Source organism: Ornithorhynchus anatinus, chromosome 18 (genome assembly GCF_004115215.2).
Source record: "Ornithorhynchus anatinus isolate Pmale09 chromosome 18, mOrnAna1.pri.v4, whole genome shotgun sequence".
In the NCBI taxonomy this organism is placed as follows: Eukaryota; Metazoa; Chordata; class Mammalia; order Monotremata; family Ornithorhynchidae; genus Ornithorhynchus; species Ornithorhynchus anatinus.
In genome coordinates, this window is record NC_041745.1 from 5,929,145 (window position 1) to 5,950,487 (window position 21,343).

At 42.8% G+C, this 21,343-nt stretch overlaps 1 protein-coding gene and 1 long non-coding RNA gene across 5 annotated transcripts in view; one reads left to right on the forward strand and one right to left on the reverse strand.

The window, feature by feature from the left end:
* Window positions 1-11,188, forward strand: part of LOC114805460 — a 69,970-nt gene extending 58,782 nt beyond the window's left edge. The window contains exon 3 of the long non-coding RNA XR_003753436.2: window positions 11,108-11,188. This is a non-coding gene — a long non-coding RNA (uncharacterized LOC114805460). The remainder of the gene's footprint in view (window positions 1-11,107) is intronic.
* The window catches only part of DSCAM (DS cell adhesion molecule), a 515,628-nt gene that overhangs the window by 26,795 nt on the left and 467,490 nt on the right, over window positions 1-21,343 (reverse strand). For all 4 annotated transcript variants that reach the window (XM_029046622.2, XM_029046624.1, XM_029046620.1 and 1 more), the window contains 6 exons: window positions 20,847-21,035; window positions 20,088-20,378; window positions 16,303-16,479; window positions 11,419-11,449; window positions 8,288-8,403; window positions 4,384-4,533 (listed from right to left, as the gene is read on the reverse strand). In XM_029046622.2, the coding sequence (XP_028902455.1) occupies window positions 4,384-4,533; window positions 8,288-8,403; window positions 11,419-11,449; window positions 16,303-16,479; window positions 20,088-20,378; window positions 20,847-21,035 (954 nt within the window). The remainder of the gene's footprint in view (window positions 1-4,383; window positions 4,534-8,287; window positions 8,404-11,418; window positions 11,450-16,302; window positions 16,480-20,087; window positions 20,379-20,846; window positions 21,036-21,343) is intronic.

Below are 21,343 nucleotides of genomic sequence, written 5' to 3' on the forward strand. Positions count from 1 at the left end.
CCGAGAAGGTGGACCTTCAATTTGATATGAAATTCGATGTCCACTTTTGTCTTACTCCCCAGATCCACACTGACCTTTGTTCCTATTTCTGCTTCTTTGTCTGTCTACCACACATTGTTGGATAGTGCAAAACTCAGAGAGAGTAGCTTAGTGACAGGTTTTAACTCTGCATTGCTTTGAAGCTCTTTGGTTGGGTGTAGGGTTGGCCTAGTCTGGGCTGTGACCAAACCTCAGTTTTCTTTGGGCTTATGGCTTAGCCATTCATAATTCTTATTGTGTTTTTGTATCTTTGTCTAAAGAGCACAGTGCCAGAAAAAAGCAGTTAGGCTGGTGGTCTCAAAGCCTCTTGATGAGACCCAGGTCCGATTGAGCTGAGAGAATTTCTTAGGGAAATGGAAGGATAGTCATTCATTCCATCCTCAAGGAAAGGGGGAAGGCTACGAGCTGGTTGTATCATCTCTGCATTCCCCAAGGGCAAAATAGAGTGGAGACAACACAAAGAGACATGTTGAATGTGTGGCATGAGAAAAATTCTGGTGTCCCTGAACAATTGATTACAGTGGGTCCCATCACTTGGCTTTTTTTTTTTAATGGTATCTGTTAGGTGCTTACCATGTGCCAGGCAAGGAACTAAGCAAGATACAAGGTAATCAGGTTGGACAAGGCTCATCTCTCACATGGGGTTCGCTGTTCTAATCCCCATTTTACAGGTGAAATAACCGAGGCACAGAGAAGTTAAGTATCTAGCCCTAGGTCACACAGCAGACAAGTGCAGATCCCCATTTTACAGATGAAGTAACTGAGGCCCAGAGAAGTTAAGTGACATGCCCAAGGTCACAGAGAAGTCAAGAGCATACGATGCAGTGGGTTAAGTAATGAAAAGGAACTCAAAAACACAAAATTCGGGTTTGGTACCCAGTGACTGCTCTATCGGCCTGCCAGTTTCCCAGTGTCCTTTGGCGATTTGATCACAACTCTCTGGAGGGGGAGATCTAATTCAGGTAGGCAAGTGGGACTGCGCAGACCAACAATCTGCTCAGCAGTAAGTATTTGCATTTGGAAAACAGGGAATCGTAATGAGCCTTTCTTTGTGGCAATGAAAAATCCTTAATGAAAAGCAATTGTAAAAGAATGTCACAAACAGAGTGGGCAATGCAATCACCAAACTAATGAATTTATTTTTCACGAGGGGGGAGGGGAGCCAGAGGTCCAAAATGTGAATTGAAAGAGCATTTAATAATATTATTTGAGGATGCTGATCATGACAAATGAAAAAACGATTGGGGCTATTAATCTGGCCTGCCATAGACACTCAGTCTCCTCCCGGAGCGATCGGTTCTGGAAGGGATCCAAGAACCAAAATCACTGCTCCTTGAATGCACTGGGCACCGCATCCTGCGGGCCTTCTTCTGACGGAGCTTTGTGCTTTTTTGGATCGGGACCAGACTTTCTAAAAACTGTCCGGCCAACTCTCAATTATTTGAGAGCTGATTATCCAAGCTGTGAATTATTCAGTAATCTGGCAGCTCCTCCTCCCTTCCCTCCCTGCCTGGGGCTGTTTCTCTGAAAACACAAGCCAGTGGCACCAGTTGAGATGGGCTGAGGCTCAGGTCTGTGGACTGAGGCTCAGGTCCGTGGGCTTGAAGGCCTAAAACTGGTACCAGCTGGACCGGTGGAGCAGGTGGGACTAGTGGAATGGTTGCCCCCAGCATGTTCTGCTCCCCCCAGCCCATGGGCTGAACTCGCCAAGGGGAGGAGGGTGGACTACTTGGAGACTCCCTGGGGATGGGTTATACAACCCCTTGGTGGGTTGGCAGTGGGGACCCAGGGCACCCCAGCTTGAGCAGGAACTGTTCTGGGGCCTGGGGAAGCCTGAGAGCCATCATCTAGCAGAAGGAACCACAGGACTGGGAGCCAGGAGACCTGGGTTCTAGTCCTCTCGTGTGACCCTGGGAAAGTCACAACTTTTTTATGCCTGTTTCTTCATTTTTAAAATGTCCTACCTCCCTCTCGAATTGAGGGACCGGGACTGGTTCTGACATTTGCCGAGCATGGTAAATCTTAATAAATACCACTGGTGGTGTTCAATTATTATTGAAGTCAAGGGAAAAGCTCTGAACGGGCCCAGAGTGTCACGCAGCTTGCCTCCCACTCCTCATTCTGCCCTCAAGGCTCAGGACAGTGCTCCTTTGGGTAGGAGCTATTTTTCTGGATGGGAGATGTCTCCAGAGCTCAGGACGGAATTGTCCTGGGACCAGAGGCGGCCCAGCATCCTCGCTACTCCTCCGATCCCAGCAAGAACGGCCAATCCGGGCTGAAACCTTGCGCAGAGGTAGGAGGCCGGACTCACACAGCTCAGCGACATGTGATGGCATTCCCCTGTCAAAATGGCATGGCAATTGGGCGGGACCCTTTAAAGGCGGCAATAAAAGAGTTGGCATGCCTCCACCTTACCACCCCCATTCCTTTCTGCTTTACAGTCCATTGGAAGAGGAGAACAGGGAAGTGGGAGGGAGGGCTAGGGAAGCTGCGTAGCCTGGGACAGAGCCTGGGACTCAGGGGACCTGGATTCTAATTCTACCTCTGCCACTTGACTGCTTTGTGACCTCGGGCTAGTCACTTAACTTCTCTGGGCCTTAGTTCATCTGTAAAATGGGGATTCAATTCCTGTTGTCCCTCCTTCTTACAATGTGAGCCCTATATGGAACGTGATTATCTATCTTCTCCAGTGCTTGGTACACTGCTTGGCACATAGAAAGCACTTAACCAGTACCACAGTTATTATTATTAGTGTCATTAGGGCTGGAAGAAGGTCTTGGCACTATTACCTGTGTGTATCAGGAAAAAGATTCCTATTTGAGCCCTATTTGGAACAGTCTGATCGGATTATCTTGTACCTACCCCACACATAATACAGTGCTTGGCACAAAGTAAGTGCTTGACAAGTATCACAGTTGTTATAAATGAAGTCACTATTTGAAGGTTAGGGTACAGATGGTGATTTGAAGGGATGACTTCATTACTCTTTTCTGCAGTTTTTTTTCCCCAGTATCTGATCTACAGCTTCTATAAATTGCATATTCATAATTTGCCAAACTCATCACAGGGGCAAGAAAAAGGGAGATTAAAAGTCCACTCGATATTGTCTTTTCAGACTAGGAAATGAAGAGAATTTCAATAAAGTTCAAAATGATTTGTTTTTCAGTAAATCATATTGCTATTTAATAAGCATCCCCTGGTTTCATAAATATTGCACCAATTTAATGGAGTTTGAAGAATGAATTTTAATAATCCAATATTTATTTAGTTAATTAAATTATGCTAATTAAACTGACTGTAATATTAGAGAAAATTGAGTGATTAGACATTTAAAACCTTGATGTGTAATTTTGTCAAAGATTTAATCAGGATGCCAATTTAATCTGCTTTAAAGGAGTTTAGGAACAATCACTATTAATTATGATCAAAATATCTGATTACTGAGCTCCAAATACATAACTTTTAGGAGATTTAATCTCACTCGAGTTTTTATTTCCAAGTATAAAAGATATGACATTCAAAGGATCAAATGCAACCCAAACAGTTTGAGCTGTTATTGTTTTCCTGGGGGGGTGGGGGGAATCCCACAGTTTTTACCATATGTGAATCGGAATGAATAATATTAATAATTGTGGTGTTTAGCACTTACTCTGTGCCAAGCACTGTACTAAGTGCTCAGATAGATACAAGATAATTAGGTCCCTGTCCCACCTGGGCGTTATAGTCCAAGGGGGAGGGAGATGAGGTATTTAAATCTCCATTATTTTTTTTTTTTTACAGATGATAAAGTTGAAACATGGAGAAGATATGTAATCTGCCTGGGGTCACCCAACAGGCAAGTGGCAGAGCCAGGATTAGAGCCCAGGTCCCCCAAGTCCCAGGCGCTTTCCGTTAGGTCACACTGCAATTATTTTCCACCGGAAGCTGGCTCAACTGTTTGGGAGGCAACATAACCTAGTGGAAAGAGCAAAGACCTGGGAGTCGGGAGACCTGGTTTCTAATTCCAGGTCTTCTACTGCTCTGATATGTGACCTTGGGCAAGTCACTTAACCTCCCTGGGCTTCAGTTTCCTCATCTGTAAATTGGGGTTGAGACCTGTTATCTGTGAGACTGTGGAGTCTTATCTGACCAGCACCTTATCCTAGTCTTATCTGATTAGCACCTTCAGTGCTTAGCTCATAGTAAGTGCCTCGCAAATCATTCTTTTCCACCACAGCTAAATACAAATGGACACAGTCGAATCACATTAGGATCAATGCTCCAATCAGAAATTTGCCAAAATTATTTCACCATACCGTGCTTTCAGGGTTAATATTTCACAGGGACAGTAGAGCCACTACTTACTGGTCCCCGGCCGGGCGTCTGAAACATCCACCAATGGGCCTGTTGCTTGGGCCACAGACTGATAGTGGACTGTGTGAGTCACCGTCAGCGACTTCTGCTTCGCTGCCTCACCAAAGTCCGCGTCGGTCAGCAGGACTGTCGATCGGTCATCTGAAAGGCAACATTGTATTTCAAAATTCAAACCCTCTTCCTCTTTGACCCCGCCTCTGAGCCTAAGGTTTGTTAAATGTGAGCACTTGAAATTTGGCTCTCAGTTTTTGGCCCCTACCTAGATTCTTGTTAACCAACCTTTCTTCCCAGGCCCCTCTAAAAACTTCTGTTACTGTTTCAAATATTCTCTTTGATCTTGAAAAATAACAGGCTCTATTCCCTTGCCCTGAATAGGCAGCTGAAGCTAACGATTGAGGTGTACATATCCAGAGTTGAGAGTTTCTTTCTTTTTCATCAAAGCCACTATGGATTTTTTTTGGCCTGTTTTTCGGGACGCTCATTTAATAGAGCTATAGATTCATGTGTCTGTCGACAGCTTCATCGAAGGCATCATCAATGATCTGAGCGGTGCCCTGGGAATTGGCATTGCCAGTCAACACGTGGTTCTTTTGCTGAGTCACTCGGCACGGACGGCCCTTAAGCCTACAACGCCGCAGGACTTGGTCCCATATAAAAAGTCAAGTCTCTGAGGGGACCCAATCTCTTTGCCAGCATTTACAGCATGCCCTCCCTCCACACTTCTCTTGAACTTTAATTACTCAACACTATCCTTTAACTGCTTCATTCTGAGCCTGCCCCCTTATCCTACTCTCCAGGTTCTCCAGAGGTAGGAACTAGCTAGCTGGCTGGCTGGGAAAAAAAGGAACAGAGTAAATCAGACTCAGATGAGTTCTGTAGGACTCCGTTCATGCACACAAGGAACTGAGCCATTCATGTCATTATAACCTAGTTTTGTTCAACACCATCTGTCACCCAGATGGTGTTGGGTGGGTGGGATGAGGAAAGGGGAGGCTCTCAATCTTCAGATCCTCTGTGCCTGCAAGCAGTGATACTGGGGAGAGCCAGGCAGCAGATCCAGCTGGCAGGTACTGGTTGGGTCAAAAAGGTGAGGCTTGAACTGAATCTCTTGGCTGGATTTAGCCCCGGGCCGTGGAGGATTGTGTGCCAGGCAGGCCCCGAGTCATCCCAGCTCCAGACTCCAGCAATTTCCGGGACAACGGAAGCAGGGGGTTGGGAACCCTGGCTCTATTAGAAACCGAATGCCGGTCTGATACTTGGGTCGGGTCTCTGCGGCTGTGGCCATGGAGGTATCAGAACAACCCCCTGGGAAAAGTGTTGCTTATCACTGCAGAAGGAGTTGGTTTTTCTGTCATTGTCTTCCTTAGTGAAGGCAGCTTCTCACCCCCTTAGAGCTGGGCAACTCTTGCAGGTTAACTATACACATCCAGATTGCCTATCCCAATTTGGGAAAATATCTAGATGGCCTGGATTTGGGGCAGTTCTGGCTCAACTCACCCCCTTGCTTTTAGGGACACCCTTGAACTTCCACTTCCAGACTGAAGCATCCTCAGGGTATGCTCAGTTTATGGATTTGTGTGTGTCGGGGTGTGGGGGCTTTAACTCTATATTGCCCTCACTCCTGCTCATCCAGGTCCCAAGAGGGTCTAGGAGCACAAGCAAGCTTGGGAGAGCATACCAACACCTCTGTTTTCAACAGAAGCATTGCAGTTAGCCCATCTGGACTGTTAAATTTGCTGTACTCCTGACTCGAGACCTCAGTTTCCCAACACTGATCTTCTACCCTAGCATTTCATCTCCTATGTTCTTCCAAAGACTGTTTATTCCTACTGCCCTCAGTTCCCTCCATTCCCTGCTCATGCAGATGTGGGATGTGTCATCGGCCAACAAGATGGTGAGTGGCTGACAGTGTGGGGTCCCCAGTTGCTGTGGCTACTGGGTCCAGTTCTGGACTGGGGCTCCAGAGTTTGTTCCCCCTGGATCTTGACAATTTGCAATCAGAGAGAAAATTTTAAATGTTAATCTTAAGGTTGATGGCTTAGCATAAAACGTGGTGACTGAGGGAATCTGCTAGGAAATCCCTGTTAGATTTCACTTCTGAGATGACATCCTAAGTGAGGAGTTGCAAACCTGTTATCTTGAGCTTAATTATAGTGTTTAGTGAACAACCAATCCCCATGATTTAATGCCACTGTTTTGTAGGGTCAAAACTTTCCATAATTGTTTTAGGAAATTTTCCACTTCTCAATAACTCTTTAGCAAGGCACACATCTACTACAGAAGATAGGGTCCTAAGCCTTCTGCCTGTGATGGTGTTCTAATGATATGCTGAGGCTGATCCACACTTTTTACTTGCCTTGCACCTGACTGAAGAAATTCATGTGATAGATCGCTGACAATAGCATAGTTGGAATTTTGTACCCGAAAAAGGATTCGTACAGAATGAGCCATACCAAGCCTAATTATTCAAGTTCTGGCAAAAGGAGGAAAGCCTGGAGAAGCTGGAATAAGATATGTTGGCAGGAAAATGTGTGCAAGTCTGCCAAGGTGCCCTTTTACACACTTTTAACGGGTCTTTGGTTATAAACTGGGCAGTGTTTCTGTGACAAGCATTTGTTACAGTGGCTGGACTTTCTGGAGAAAAACTTTCTCTACATTAGTCTTGGTGTACAAGAATCCAGATTGATTTTGTTTAAGAGTAATGCCCTCACCATTTCAGAAAGGAAAATCTGCACAATCATGCACCATAGTGTGTGTTCAAAACTTGATTACCATTAGCTACATTTTCTAATGGAAAACAACACCACAAATTGTGTTAATCGACCAAATATCCTTCATAAAGCCATGGGCTTTCTATCAGTCAGTGTTAGGGTAACCAGGAGCAGCAAAGAGCTGCACACATGTGTCCGTTTGCCTCAACCTGACTACAGAGGGAAAGACTGTTAAGGATAGGCCATCACTAGGTTTTAGGATGGATGTCAAGGAGGGCAACCATCGCCTGGTCCCTTCAACTATCCCTAATGGTACTACTGGAAACAAAATGTGGGGCTAAATAGAGCATTGCTTAAGGTGTTATAAGGATGGAATTTTCCAGATTTTCTCTAAGCAGTAGCAGGGTTCTTGATGAACCTCATGTCTGGGAAAATTGTGTTATGGTAATAACCGTTGACTGAATGGAAATTATTGGGTTGGGGGACAAATGGTTAAAATTTCTCCATCATGACTATCATTTTTTTTTCCCATACACATTCAACTCTATTATATCCTTCTCTCCCATGTGCCTAGGCCACTGCTTGGCACATGGTAAGCGCTTAATAAATACCACTGACTGAACGTTATGACCACCACCTGCAGAATGGTTTACATCTTGCCTTTTTGTTTTCTCTTAAATACTGTGAAATACCTAAGTCCCAGAGTACTGTATGGTGTGGCCGAGCCTGGATACCACAGTAGCATCTCCCAGGTGCAGCAAGGACATGGCCATTTCTACCAACACCTTATCCACTTGAGCCAACTCGTGGACTCTGTTACACCCAGGAGAGACTCAGTCGGTGGAAAGAACATTTTCTAATGCTTCCATTGTATTGAATCCAAATCGTGTATTGAGGAACATGTGTTATGGCAGAACTGGCTGCACTTCCAGAAACAGAGGTTCCCTGGTAATCAGTGCATTAATCTAAGTTCCCATAGAGGCATTAAGCTTTTCCCAGCCCCCCAAAAACCTCTCCATTTCTCCCTCTCCGATTTAAAAAATACTCTTCCAAAGTGTGACCCATGGAAGAGTTTATTTCACTCTCCAACCAGAGCAAACTCTCCCCTTTTCATTTGGAGAGTGAATGTTAAGGCCACTTGAACCCCCATATAATGTAACACAGGCAGCAGGATGCCAACTTACCAATAGTCTCCATTGTGTCTCTCTCTTCTATTAGAAGCTGAGCTCGGGGAATATCTATGTGCATTCTCAGAGTCTGCTGTTGCTTGTTCAAGGTGTCCGAAGTCCTGGTATTCTTACTGAGAACAAAACAGGGAAAGTACGTTGATGTGTTTATTGGCCAACCGACGTGGTCTACAGATTACCTGTGGAATGACTATGTCAGAGAAAAAGCAAATGAAATGGTTGTTTTCACATCCTTCGAAGTAAATATGCCCTATTCATTCAGAGCTGATGGCCGGGAGGGAGGGAGATACATTCTCCTATGACAATGTTCCACTTATCGCCCAGAAGCTCAATGCAACTAATTAAGAGTAGTTTGTAAATTGCAGTTTTTCTGCGATCAAAAATAGCTAATGTTTAGTGGTGGAAGCTGAATACAGTGTGAAAATGGGGCATACCAGCTGTTGGTTTGTTTGGGGATTCCACTGACAAGTCTGAAATATGAGATATTTATAGTGGCTTAGGTCGACTTTGCTGGGGAAACAAATTCTACACCTGATTAGCTTCAAGACTCTGGTTAAGTTTTCTCAATGGATAGAACATTTTAAAACAGAAAAAAACCAAAACAAAACAATTCCTATATCAGGCAGGCTAGCACACTTTTATTTCAGAATTTGTGTACCAGAAAATTACTCTTGGAATGAGCCATCTACTAAAAGTAAATGAAAGTAAGTAGTAAAAACAAAGTGGTGTAATAATCTTATTCAGGAACAGCCTGCTGTAAAAATCTCTATATTGTCCTAACATTAAGAAACCCACTGGAAGCCTTAATTAGCCATCTAAATGAGCCAAGTGGCTGTTCAATCTTTTATAGAATTGAAAGGATTCAAGGTATTTTTCACAAAATTAGCAAAAGCCCCTTCAAAAGAAGCAGCAAAGCACCTCTTGGACAATGGAACAAATATGACAATTTCAGCATGTAGAAAACCCTCCTCGTAAAGATATTCTACGTCTGGTTCTTTAACAAGAGGATGGTTTCTTACCTATATTTTAGTTACTCTTAGGAGACACCACAGTGAGGGAACTGATCTGTCTTTTTTGCTTTTCACAGATTCCCAGTAGCACATTAGCTAGCATTGTGCTCTTACCAATCAAGAATATATTTAGTGCTTCTTTCACTTTCTAACAAGCTGAGTTTCAGTGTGGCAGATAAAAACAAAATCTCATGTAAAAAAGATCAGTCTCAACAAACAGCCTGTTTGGTTTTGTGATCTATTTCAAGGTAATGCGATAGAAATTTCATGCTGCCTTTATCAGTGCCCAAGCAAAATGACACAATAAAAACGTCAACTTCTGAGGAACTGCTACACCTCATTTTCAGAATTGAAACCCAGCATGGCTTGGGCATACAGAGCACAAAGTAATGGGGCAGTTGGGTAATTATTTCAGTCAATTTGAGTTTTGTAGACAGCTAATCTGGGCTAATTCATGTCCCAAAGTGTATTTTTGTTTTGGCCTGATTCTTCATTCAAATTGGCCAGTCTACCTGGCCCAAATTCTCTGAACGCTTGCTTGCCAAAACTCTACTCCATGTGGTTCTGTGCTGACTGACCTCTGAGGGTTCAAAACTGTCTAGTTTCGAAAAGGGGCTCTCAGATGGATCCCCAAACACTAGCACTATCACTATTCCCCCCAAAACCCAGGAAACCATTCCTATGAGCTGGGAGCTGGAGCTGGAGCTGGGAGGCCTGTTCAATGGGAGTGGCACTGTGAATCTAGCAAAAATAGGAGTGTAAGCTGATTCTTTTATCAGGCAGCATTCTGAGCTGCTCAGCCCCTTTAGTAGCTATACATCCCTTGGTTTCTGATCCAATAAGGGTAAGTTGCTAGATAAATGGCATAGAGCAAACTGTGCAGTTGCCTTGGGACACTGGAATTTGGCCAGAGACAGGTAATTTGATTGTCCCACACAAAATAAAGTTAGTCAAAGCTGAGCCCGGCTCCAACCTTAAAACTTTTCACTAGGTAGAGACACTTCATCGGATATTACCACCTAGAGGAAAAGCAACCAACATGCTTCAGTATGGAGCAAGAATTTATGCAGGGTGCTTCAAATGCTGGTTTCGATTCCTTCCTTCCAGGCAATTATGCCTGAACTGATATGTGAAAGCGTTCTCCTTTTACGGTGAGGAGATTTATTAGGTTAAAACAAACTGGCCTAATTTTGCTAGCATATTACATACACGTGGTAGTGGTGCTAATTTCACACAGCAATTCCAAAAAATTTGATAGAGCCGTTTAAATGCTGAATAAATACCACTGATTGATACAGCTCTTTGCATATGTATCTGCGCTTTGGAAGCTGCAAAAGAGCAGTAATTCTGTGTATTAAAAAATAAGAGAATTTGATGTGCTATCTTACATTAAATGTCACACCTGCATTCTTTGGATTAAAACCATAATGCACAAATTTCTCCATTTTCATTCCCCTTCACCCTGACATTCTGCCGGGTATCTGGTGATTTTCTCAAATCCTGTGAGTAAATCACGATTTTTGGGGTGGAGGAAAGAGAGCCCTCTCTTTTTGCTGTGAATATGCTTTTATGAGCACCAAATCAGGTAAAATAGGCTGGTAGAAAGGATGCAATCCAGCATTGTGTACGCTCCCCTACTTAATTCTGTGTAAAATCATCTCCAGCTTTCTTCATCTAACCTGAAACTACACCTGCTGTTCTAGTCTTCAGAATATTAATCATGCTGGAAAGTTCAGAGACTTTGTCTTGGAGAGCTGCCTGTAATGAAATTATTCAGGTCTTTTTTTTTTCCTTCTCTATCCCTCAGATAAACACGGGTTGCCAGAAGACAAAAGTGGGACAATAATTCAATCAATGCCAGCTTCACTTCAAGGTAGGCACATTCTATTATGGACAAACACACAGGCAAAGCTAAGTAGGCTGCAGAGAGCATTTTGAAAATAGAGGATTGTTTTTGTACTTGCATTACTCATTAAGTTGCAAAATTGTTCCTTCCCTGCTTGTTATGGAAATGATAGTGTATTGAAAAGTATATAAGCAAAACCCAAAGTGCCTGATGTTAGACTTATTCAAAAGACCATGGATATTATATATGTAGACGTTAAACTGGTTTCTTACCTCATGAGCATTTCAGCTAAACTCTTTGCATCTAGAAGAAAAATAGTTAACATTAAGACCCAGAAAGCATCTCATTATGATTACATTTGTGCTGCTTTAGATATATGCTTTTATTTGGAAAGAAAAATATGGCAAGGATGATTCACTGGTTATTTAAATACCTTTTACTTTTCCCCAGATCGTGGTACTTTCAGTAATAATAAACATTTGACTGATACCTTCCACAGAGGTAGATATTGTCCACAGGCCTGAAAATAAGTCTCAGAAATGAACTGAAGTCTTTAGGGCTAATTATTTCTATTTTTTTGGGGTGGTTGGGGGACTCTAGAAGATTGTTTTATTTAGGAAGAAAGTATCAGGTGAGATGAATAAAAAATAGTAATTTATGTTTTTTCAGTACTGAATGATATTGTTTCCCATACTAAAATGCCAGTTTAAAAAAATTAAGGGTAGTTAGTACAGATGCTTTTAGACCAGCGATGATATACAAAGCTGGAGATCTGTGGGACTCAGTGGACGGGGAAGGGTTATTGAAGCTTCTTCATAATAACTTGGCTGAAAGATCATACTTTCCAAGTGACACTGCTTTATTGGGGACAAAGCCCTATTTACCTGTCTGCTACCCTGGATCCCGTACTGCCAACATATCTTTCTCAAATGCTCCAGTGATATCTACAAGATAATATGAGTAGTACGTCTCAAGAACTGGCTTGGCTGTCTCATAGTTTGGCACCATAGAAGGAGAATACAGCCATCAGAATCTTGAATTTTTATTAGCTGGGCTGCCATTTAGTTGTGCTCATTTATTCCTGCCAAGCAACAGAATGAAGGTTTTCTGAGGCCTGAAAACCTATTGGAATGAAGAGTTTAGTGGGATGGTCTCATTGATACCAAGCTGTTATCTTGGGAACCTCAAAGTCTGGACTGGAGTAACTGGATGGAAGACGTTTGGGAGAGGTAATCTCCCATCCAACACATCCATGGGTAAATGAAGAAAATAAACCCAAAAAAACAGCTTTTGATTCCCCAGTTTATTTCTATATATCTGTAAATTCACAGTTAAATATATAGCATGTTTTTTCTACCAGATGCCTAAAAATAAATTCATATATTTGAACCACCACCCATCTAGAATTCATTAGCAGCCCTGTAAGTGTAAAGCAGTGGATATGTGCGTTACCATAATTAGATACATCTGATAAATACAAATACTTTAGTACTTACCAAGGTTAAAATCATTTTCCTTAAACCCTGAAAAATAGCACTCTCCTCCTACTGGAGCATTCCTTTTCAGATTTACCTCTCACACCACAGATCATCAATGGATGGCCAGTCATTGCCATTTCCTTTTCTTTGGATGAAATCTAGAGAATCCCAGTTGTTTGTGCTACTACTGCAATATCCTCTTTGGCCATCTTTCTAACTACAGGTCTGTTTCCATTTAGTTTGTAAAAATGATTCTCAGTTTCTAGGAAGCAGTGCCACGACTCTCTGTTCAATTCCAGGTCACTGATCTGTTCTCTTCATCACCCCCACTGGGAAATTACTTTTCTTACAGTGGCACCCCTGAAACACTCTCTCTCACTTCAGGGTAGCCTCCGGCTTCTCCCAGCCTCTGTATCCTTCTTCTGTTCCCCCAAGTTTCAGAACTGCTCCTTGCTTCTTTCTGTCCAATTGATCTTGATCCCTTGGAATTAATAGCTTGAGTATTCTCTTGCATACTTTTCATTAAATCCTGCCTTCCTGGGATGCGCAAGAGCGATTTCCTAAATGGGAAATGGAGAGGCTTGGTTGCTCTGCCATGAAACAGTGAACATGCCCAATTGGTAGCAACAGTGATTTTCAAAAAATGAAATTAATATTTTTGAGGCAAAAAGGCCGACCCTGGGTGAAAGCTGACCCAAATTTAATGTCATGTCTGATTTCACCGCTGAATGGTGCTTTTGGTTCCCAGCACCATCCAGAATCAACTGTGGCTTAGGAAATGGGCCAAGGCACCCAGCAGGGCCTACTGCTCAGCAGACACCCAGAGATGTGCTCTTCCATACTCAGGCATATTTCTTTCAACACAAGCAAATGCTCAGTCATGGGAGCATAAAATCCTTATGTTTACAATGCTGGTGACTAAGCCCCTTATGGAAGAACAGTAAAACCCTCTCCAAGAGCCCAGCACTATTGGAAGGGGACCTGACTGGTAGGCATGTCTAGCTTTTAAACTATAAACCTGTCAGAAATCCCATCTCTCCCCGTTGGGGTGGCTGGAGGTCTCCTTAAAGAGGTGTTGCTGGGCATCCACCTCTTACTGCACAGCTCCATCTAAGCTTAGATGCCTAAATACATTGGACATTTAATCTTAAGTATGCATTTTGGGAAGCTGTGTGAATTAATCTGGCAGAAATAAACCACAGATATCTTGACCCAATTAGGACAGCAGAAAAGAACTCCCAGTATCAAACATAAAGCTCCAGGAGGAACCAAGAATGACAAATTCAGATATCCTGACCTGTACCCACTGGAAATTGAGCTTTCTGCCCAGGGTGGGCTCAGAGATTCTTATGCCAGGAAAGGTTGGCGCAGAGACAAAAACCCAACTAGGTGCTAGACTGGCTCTTCTTCCCCTTTGGGAGGCACAGAGAGGATGCTACCCACATGTTTAAGTGTTCTTCCTGCCTATGACTTTGTCTCAGTGGATTACAAAGCTCAAGCTTCAAACGAACCAGTAAATTTCCCCCCCTTTTCAAGCAGAGAGCACTTAGGCTGTTGGTTGCAAGTCCAATGGACATTTAAAGCCAATGCTCCTACAGTGCCGATTCTAAAGCATACGCCATTTAAATCAAAATTTAATTTGGGGTTTGAATGGGCCAGATACACCAATTTCTCTCCGCCTCACTGACTTGGACCCTGAAAATCTGACTTGTGCACAGCTCTAACAGGTACCTCACTGATTTAATTTTGAGCAGATTTGAACTGGTATGTGGGGAATCTTTTAGAAATTATCTAACTCTAAGACGAATATTGCCACTTCCAGCTATTACCCGGACCCTCATCCCTTCACTCCCTTTACTGAACTAGCTCTAGGAGGAATTATTTTCATGGTGCTGGTGTTTTTCTGATAGAGTGATGAGACAAAACATTGTGGGTGCAAAGGGAGTTTTGTGCTGAGCCAATGACTCATGAATGACCTCCTTGTATTTTAATCAAAGTAGCTTGAAAGTTGGGTATAAACCAGGACATAACTAAAAGCCAAGTAGGACTTTTGAAGTCAGTACTTCCGGCTAGGTCTAGAGATAAAAAACTAACGCTGGCAGACGATTTAGCTTTTAAGAGGTCGTGCTATGCTCTAAAATTAGTAATGTGTACAAGAAAGCAGAATATAGGTTGGCTAAATTGTGAGTCCCATTTTCTTCCTTTAAGAACAAATGTATTGTGGTAGGCTAACTGGGTTGCAGAGCTATGCTGACAGAAATGTGAGGATTTGGGCAGTTTATCTGACATCTTATTTCAGATATGTGCATTGAACACACACAACATTCCTGTAAAGTAAGAGTTCAAAAATCCTCCTTTAAGATTTAACACTAAGCAGCCTGCTGACCGAAAATTTGACTTTGCATTCTATTAAAAAAAACTAAACTATATTTGTTGATTGGGGTTTCATTAAAAAGTGAACAGAAAGGGCAGTTGAACCATTACAACCAGATGCAAACTAAAAAAATCTGTTTTGTCCAGGGATGCAATTGGCACATTATGCTGAGCAGGCTGGGAAAAGGAATCACCCAACCAAGTGTGTGACACTGGGGATGTCTGGCATCTGTCATACTGAGCATGCTCTAAAGAAGTCACCAAAGCTGCTCTTGCATTGGCCGATGAGGAAATAATGAACTGGTCAGGGTTTCGCAGAATCCCTTTAATACTGTTTCCAATCCCATCAGTCAGTCAGGCAGTATTAGCCTCCATGGTATTATTGCCACTGAATATTTCCACCCATGCTTCCCAAGAGATGTACACAAACTCTGTTTGCTGCCCACAGCTTTCTCCCAACTCCAGTCTCCTCCTGGGGACAGAAGCAGCTTACTCATTTGAGAATGTTTTGAAGACACTAGCCTTTTGTGCATATATCCAAATCATAATATTCACCAATAGAGATGGACACACTGTCAAAATCCTTGAGGCTAATTTATAGATGAAAAGTCCGGCCTTCAAAGATTTCTCTTGGAGAAAATGACTTACTTTGAATGACCTCCCTGCCACATATGGAAAATTAAAACTACTCTGCCTTTAAAGCAAGGATTACGGGGTGGGGGGAATACTCCAATGTCAAATAAATCATTGGTTACAAATTTAGATGGGTAATTCAGAACTTACTGCACGTAAGTGCTTGCAATAAATACAGAGTGCTTGAAACAAAATCATATTTTTTGGTAACTGAAGAAATTGGAAATGTATCGCATCAAGGTAACTAATGAAAGTCCCAGTCTCACTGCTATAATTCTTTGATTTAATTTCTATTGCCAAGCAATAAAAAAGTAATTATTTCACAAGGAAATCAGATCATCCTTCAGAGAAGGTCCACCTGTTGGAACTGCCTAAATTAGCTGGCAGGAAGGAGGGTGCTGTTGACAAGGTAACCTAAGATTTGGAGAATGAGGGGTGGTGGTTGTTTTTAAATCCCCTTCCGATTATAGTAAAGATCTTGTTGATGGAGAAAGTCACATTTTCTCACACTTCCATTAGAGGGTGAAAGCATTTGTTTTGCAGTTGGGTTGGATCAGGGAAACAAACCAACTTAGCCTCACAAAGCTTTTCATTCTTCATCTCATTCCATGTTCTAAAGTCAGGAGGCAGCGGGGCTTTAGGGAGCAAAGTGGGTCTTTCTTAAACTCTTACCTCGGAGTCTCTTCAACCTCTGCTCCCTTCTCCTCCTCCGCACAACCAGCAGAAGCACAAAGAGCAGCAAGATCCCAACCAAGATACAGGAAATGGTGACCAGCATCTTTAGCCCTTCGTTGGTTGCCAGCCCTTCCTCGCTTTGGACCACTGACTTAATGAGAGGAGGGATTGTACCTGCAAACAGGAGAATGGCCTTAGATTACCAATAATGAAGACACAGACATTAAGTATTCAGGGGGGTGACAATGGATGCAAGCCGCATGCTATGACCCGAAGTCAGCCCAAATGTCTCGTGACGGGGTCTGAGGACCAGGTTAATCCCTAAAGAGACAATGCCATGAAGCTAGTGCCTTCTTACCTTAAATTGGGAGCCCCTGAGGGGGTTTGGTACTTTTCCCCAGCGCATACTTCATAGAAACCACTATTTTGACTAACTCAAACTGAGGGTCGAGAGGATGACTGTTGCGGACACGAAGGATGGCTGGCCAGCTCCCAAGAAAGCTCTCACCCGCTCTGATCCTCTCTCCCTCCCCCACCAACTCCTCTGGCTTGTCCAGGATGGGTTGGGGCATGGAGCTCGGCGGTGTCATGATGTTTCAGCTACAGCCAGAGGGGTTGGCGATGGGAGCGGTAGCCTCCAGAACTGGCTGCAAGTGCCATTCCGGCGGGAGCAGGGAGAGGAATGGGAACCGGTCCGAGCAACGCCCCTGCCACCCCTCAGAAGCCCCTCCTCCTGGAGTTCTTTCCTTCTGAGGGATGGGCATGGGTGTCCCCCTAGTTTATCCAAGGGTAAAATCTGGTCACTTTAGGAAGATTCATTTTTAAACCTTGTGGCTTTTACTGCTTCTCGTTTAAAGTTTAATTTTAAGGGTACAGGAATCAGGCATCCTTTCCAAAAGGAAGAATTTGACAGGCCTGTGAGGTTTCCTTCACCTTTTACCAGTTATTGTTAAACAAACACAATGAAACTCAGATTTATTAGAAGCCAGAGCCATCATATGAAAGTACTGTGAATTATGAGCTATTTAAAGCAGCCTTCTTTGTAAAGATTAAACTTGCTCCCTTCTCGCTGAACTCAGTAGGAGTTGGGAATCACAGGGGACATTTTGTGGTATGCTTCATTATGTAGCATTTTTTAATCACCTTGGGTATTTCAATGTAAAATAACTGGCATAAACCTGATGCTGTTAAGTAGCGTGAAAGCATGGCGATTTTTCCCAGGACATGGCCGTTCTTTATACTGATCAAGTAGAGCAGGAACAATAGAAATCTCAGGACCCTTGCCATCTTTTAAGGCAAAGGAGTGCATTCTTCTTGCACTCTCACAGTGATCCCTGCTAAAAGACCACTCTATTGCAACCAGCATAAGGCACCTTAAGAATAATGTACCACTAGCTAAAGAAAAAGTAGAGGGAACAGCGGATGAAGGAAATGGAAGAGGCCTTTAAGTCCTCTCCTAAATACATTCATTCATTCAATAGTATTTATTGAGCGCTTACTATGTGCAGAGCACTGTACTAAGCACTTGGAATGTACAAATTGGTAACAGATAGAGACAGTCCCTGCCCTTTGACGGGCTTAAATACAGATACTTCAAACGTGGTCTCATTACGTTCATTTATCATGGCCAAAGGAATATTAGACCCATCCCTAGTATCTTCTCTTAAATCGACAGTATATCTCTCTGATGATTCATTTTCCTATATCTTTTCCAAATCATGTAAACTGTGACCACCTAAGTTAATTATGCCTTTTTAGTTTGATAAATACTGTATGCTTCTTAAAACTAAGTATGGGTCCAAAGACTGAATCATACCTAGCCACTTAGAGTTAAGGTCATTTTATTATTTTCCCAGGAATGAGAAAAAATAGGCTTTAATTTGAGAATCAAATTAAGGGTTTAATAACTCTGCAACAGATTTTTGAATGATTCCAAGGGCTGGCAATTCAGGCACTGATGGCACATCACTGATATGTGCATTTAAGCCACAAATTTTAGCCTCATTAAAATTGTAGTGACAGAATCATTAGTATACCAGGGGTATGATTACAGCAATTAAAAATGATGATTCAGAAATAACAAATTTCATTATGAAAATGTGCAGAAGTTAGTTTAGAACTTTAATGGTCAATCAAATGACAAAGTTAAATGGAACTGTTCATCCTTAACAGTGCCTTATGAAAAACCCTATTCATTGTCTTGAGTGGCAGTATAAAAGAGAATTCTCCATGGTCAAGCTTACTTAGGATGAAGCTCAACCAATAGAAAGGAAGCTACCCTTAAAACAATCTAGCCTGGACAGAGGTAGGAGAGATTACTATCAGATTATCACAGACAAATTTTCATAAATCCAGGGCCAGAGCTGAGACCAGGGACCCTGAATAAGTCAGAGGTGCTAGGAAAAAAAATATAGGTGGGGAACACTTTATTGAACATGTTCCTTGGTGGGTAGTGACTTCAGGAAGCAGTTTGAAAAGTGCATAACTGGAGAAAGCCATCTCGGAATAGGATGAGTGGTGAATTCACTATCCTTCTCTTACAGTATAATCCATCACTGCAGGGAGGTTTTCCCAGCTCGAGTGTTTTGGGAAGTAATATTGCATCAAATTCCCATCAGCAATGGTAGAAAAACAGTGGAGCCCACTGTAAATTCCTCTGATATTTACATAGGTTGGCTTTTCTCTTTGGGGGGTTCAGGCCTATCACCTTGGCTATTTGCTGGGGGGTTCTGAGTGGGGTGATCAAAGAAACCAATTTACAAAAGAGAACTTTTTGCAGGCTTGCACTTTGTTTACATTGACATTAAATCAACCTATTGCTACAATATATCTCCACTTGCAGTAACAGCCTTAACACAGTGAAAAATCTATTCCATAAATCTTACTGTTCTTTAAGACCTCCTAAGCTTTTCAGCCCTATAGAAATTAAACGTGTGTACAGTTTAATTGATTGTATTTGAAATTCAGCTTTAAGGGAAATCCTTTTTTTTTTTTTGTTATATAGTGTTGATGGCCTTTTCTCTCATTAGATTGTCAGTTTTGTCTTTAATAAGGTCTTCAAACACCCATGGACTAATGCGTATGTGTTGACTAAAAATGCCATTTACTTTCCAAAGCCCAAAAGTTCAATCCTGCCCAGTCTTCCTTGGAAAGCTTCTGCATAAGCTATAAAGCATCCACTCATGAATAACTCTGCTTCTCCCATCCTATTTTAAGGATTTGACACTCTGTGATTCCATCGGGACTATAATAAATTAAGAGCATGGTTTACAATTTGTGCGCTACCTATTCATCTTTCAATCTACAGGAAATAAATTAGACCTGGTATACATCAAGTTGAGTGGAGGGCCAGGGAGAAAGCACACAGAAGGATTCAAGAGAAGCCAACAAAAAGAAATTACTGTAGGGCCTGGGAGGGAATGGAGGAGATATAACATTTCCTGTTATCAGCTAAGAGTGAATTACGGTCTTTGACGGAAGCCTCAAAGAGTGGGGAGGTGCAGGTTACTAGAACCAAGAGACTGATGTCAGCTCTCTAGTTTGAAGGGGGTCTGTTTTGTCCTGGTTGACTGGATCGGCAGAAGCTGCCTCAGTGTTCCGAATAAAGTCACCAGAAAATTCCGGCCGGAGTAACGCTTAAAAGACTAGCAGATCTTTCTGGGAATGGCTGCCCACCCCTGCTGTCTGAGTGACCTTTTGAAAGTGGCCTAGGAGAGACATTAGGATAAATTCTATTGAATCACAGTGCAGGGGATCGATCTATAGGAAGTTTGCAGACTTACTGCCATCAGAGTTGAGCGTGGCAAACTTGGCTTGCTTCTCGGCACAACCAGCACTGTTGCACACTCGCATCTGCAGCTCATACCAGGTGGCGTCTTGGAGATCGTACAGGATGTAGGATTTAGAAAGCGACGTCCGCTGAGCCGTTGTCCAGACTGTGGTCCCAAAAGGGCGGTACTCCAGGGTAAAGGAGGTGATTGGACAGCCACCGTCATTCCAGCCAATCAGGTTCAACCTCACACGGGTGGTGTTAATACTGGCAAAGAGGTCTTGTTCCTTCGAAAACTGGGGTTCTACGGAAGAAGGTAGATTTAAAGTGAACGAATGAAATCATTCAAAAGTACTTACTGAGCACTTACTATGTGCAGAGCACTGTGCTAAGTGCTTGGGAGAGTACAGTACAATAGAATTAGCTCACAAACAAAGGGCCTCTGTGAAGACCCTTGAGGTTTCTTTCAAGGACGCTAGCTGTTCAGTCAAGAATGATAAAGATCGATTGGTGCCATCCATATGTCAAATTATGCAGCCTAAGAATAGGTGGCGACAGGTTGGGAAGCGAGCCAATATTTTTATGACTGTTTCCCACCATTTATATTGCAAATGAAATGACAACAAAAAGAATATTGAACCAAATTGCTCGTCAGTACAGAGACAACAGTGCTGCAGTTTCTGAAAGAGACAATCAGGAATACACGAGAATCGAAATTTTAGCTCTCATAACTCCATTCACAAAAGGCAGTAGAGTATTCAAGCCAACATACCTTTTCCCAATGTCTTCGCTTCTATGATTTCACTGATGCGCCCTGGACCCACTCCATTCTGGGCAGTAAGGGTAAACTTGTACCAAGTGCCACACTTCAGATTCTCTAGGCGATAAGAACGTTCACTTGGGCTAATTGGAAAACTGCCCCACTGCTCACTGTTGTCTTCGGAGTACTGTAAGATATATCCTGAAAGAAAAGGGGTGGGAGGTGGGGGTGGTAATATTAACCATCCAACTCTGACTTCCTTTAAAGACGTGAGAAGGTGACAGACAGGTTGCACGGGAGGGCACATGGCCTGGTTGAAACAACACGGGCCTGAGAGTTAGTAGACCTGGGTTCTGGTCCCCACTCGGCCACCGGCCTATTGTGTGAATGAGTAGATCACTTGACCTCTCTGTGCCTCAGTACATTTACCTGTAAAATGGGGATAAAATGTCTACCTCTTATACTGTGAGTCCCTCAAGAGACAGAGATTATAGCCAATTTGATTTTCT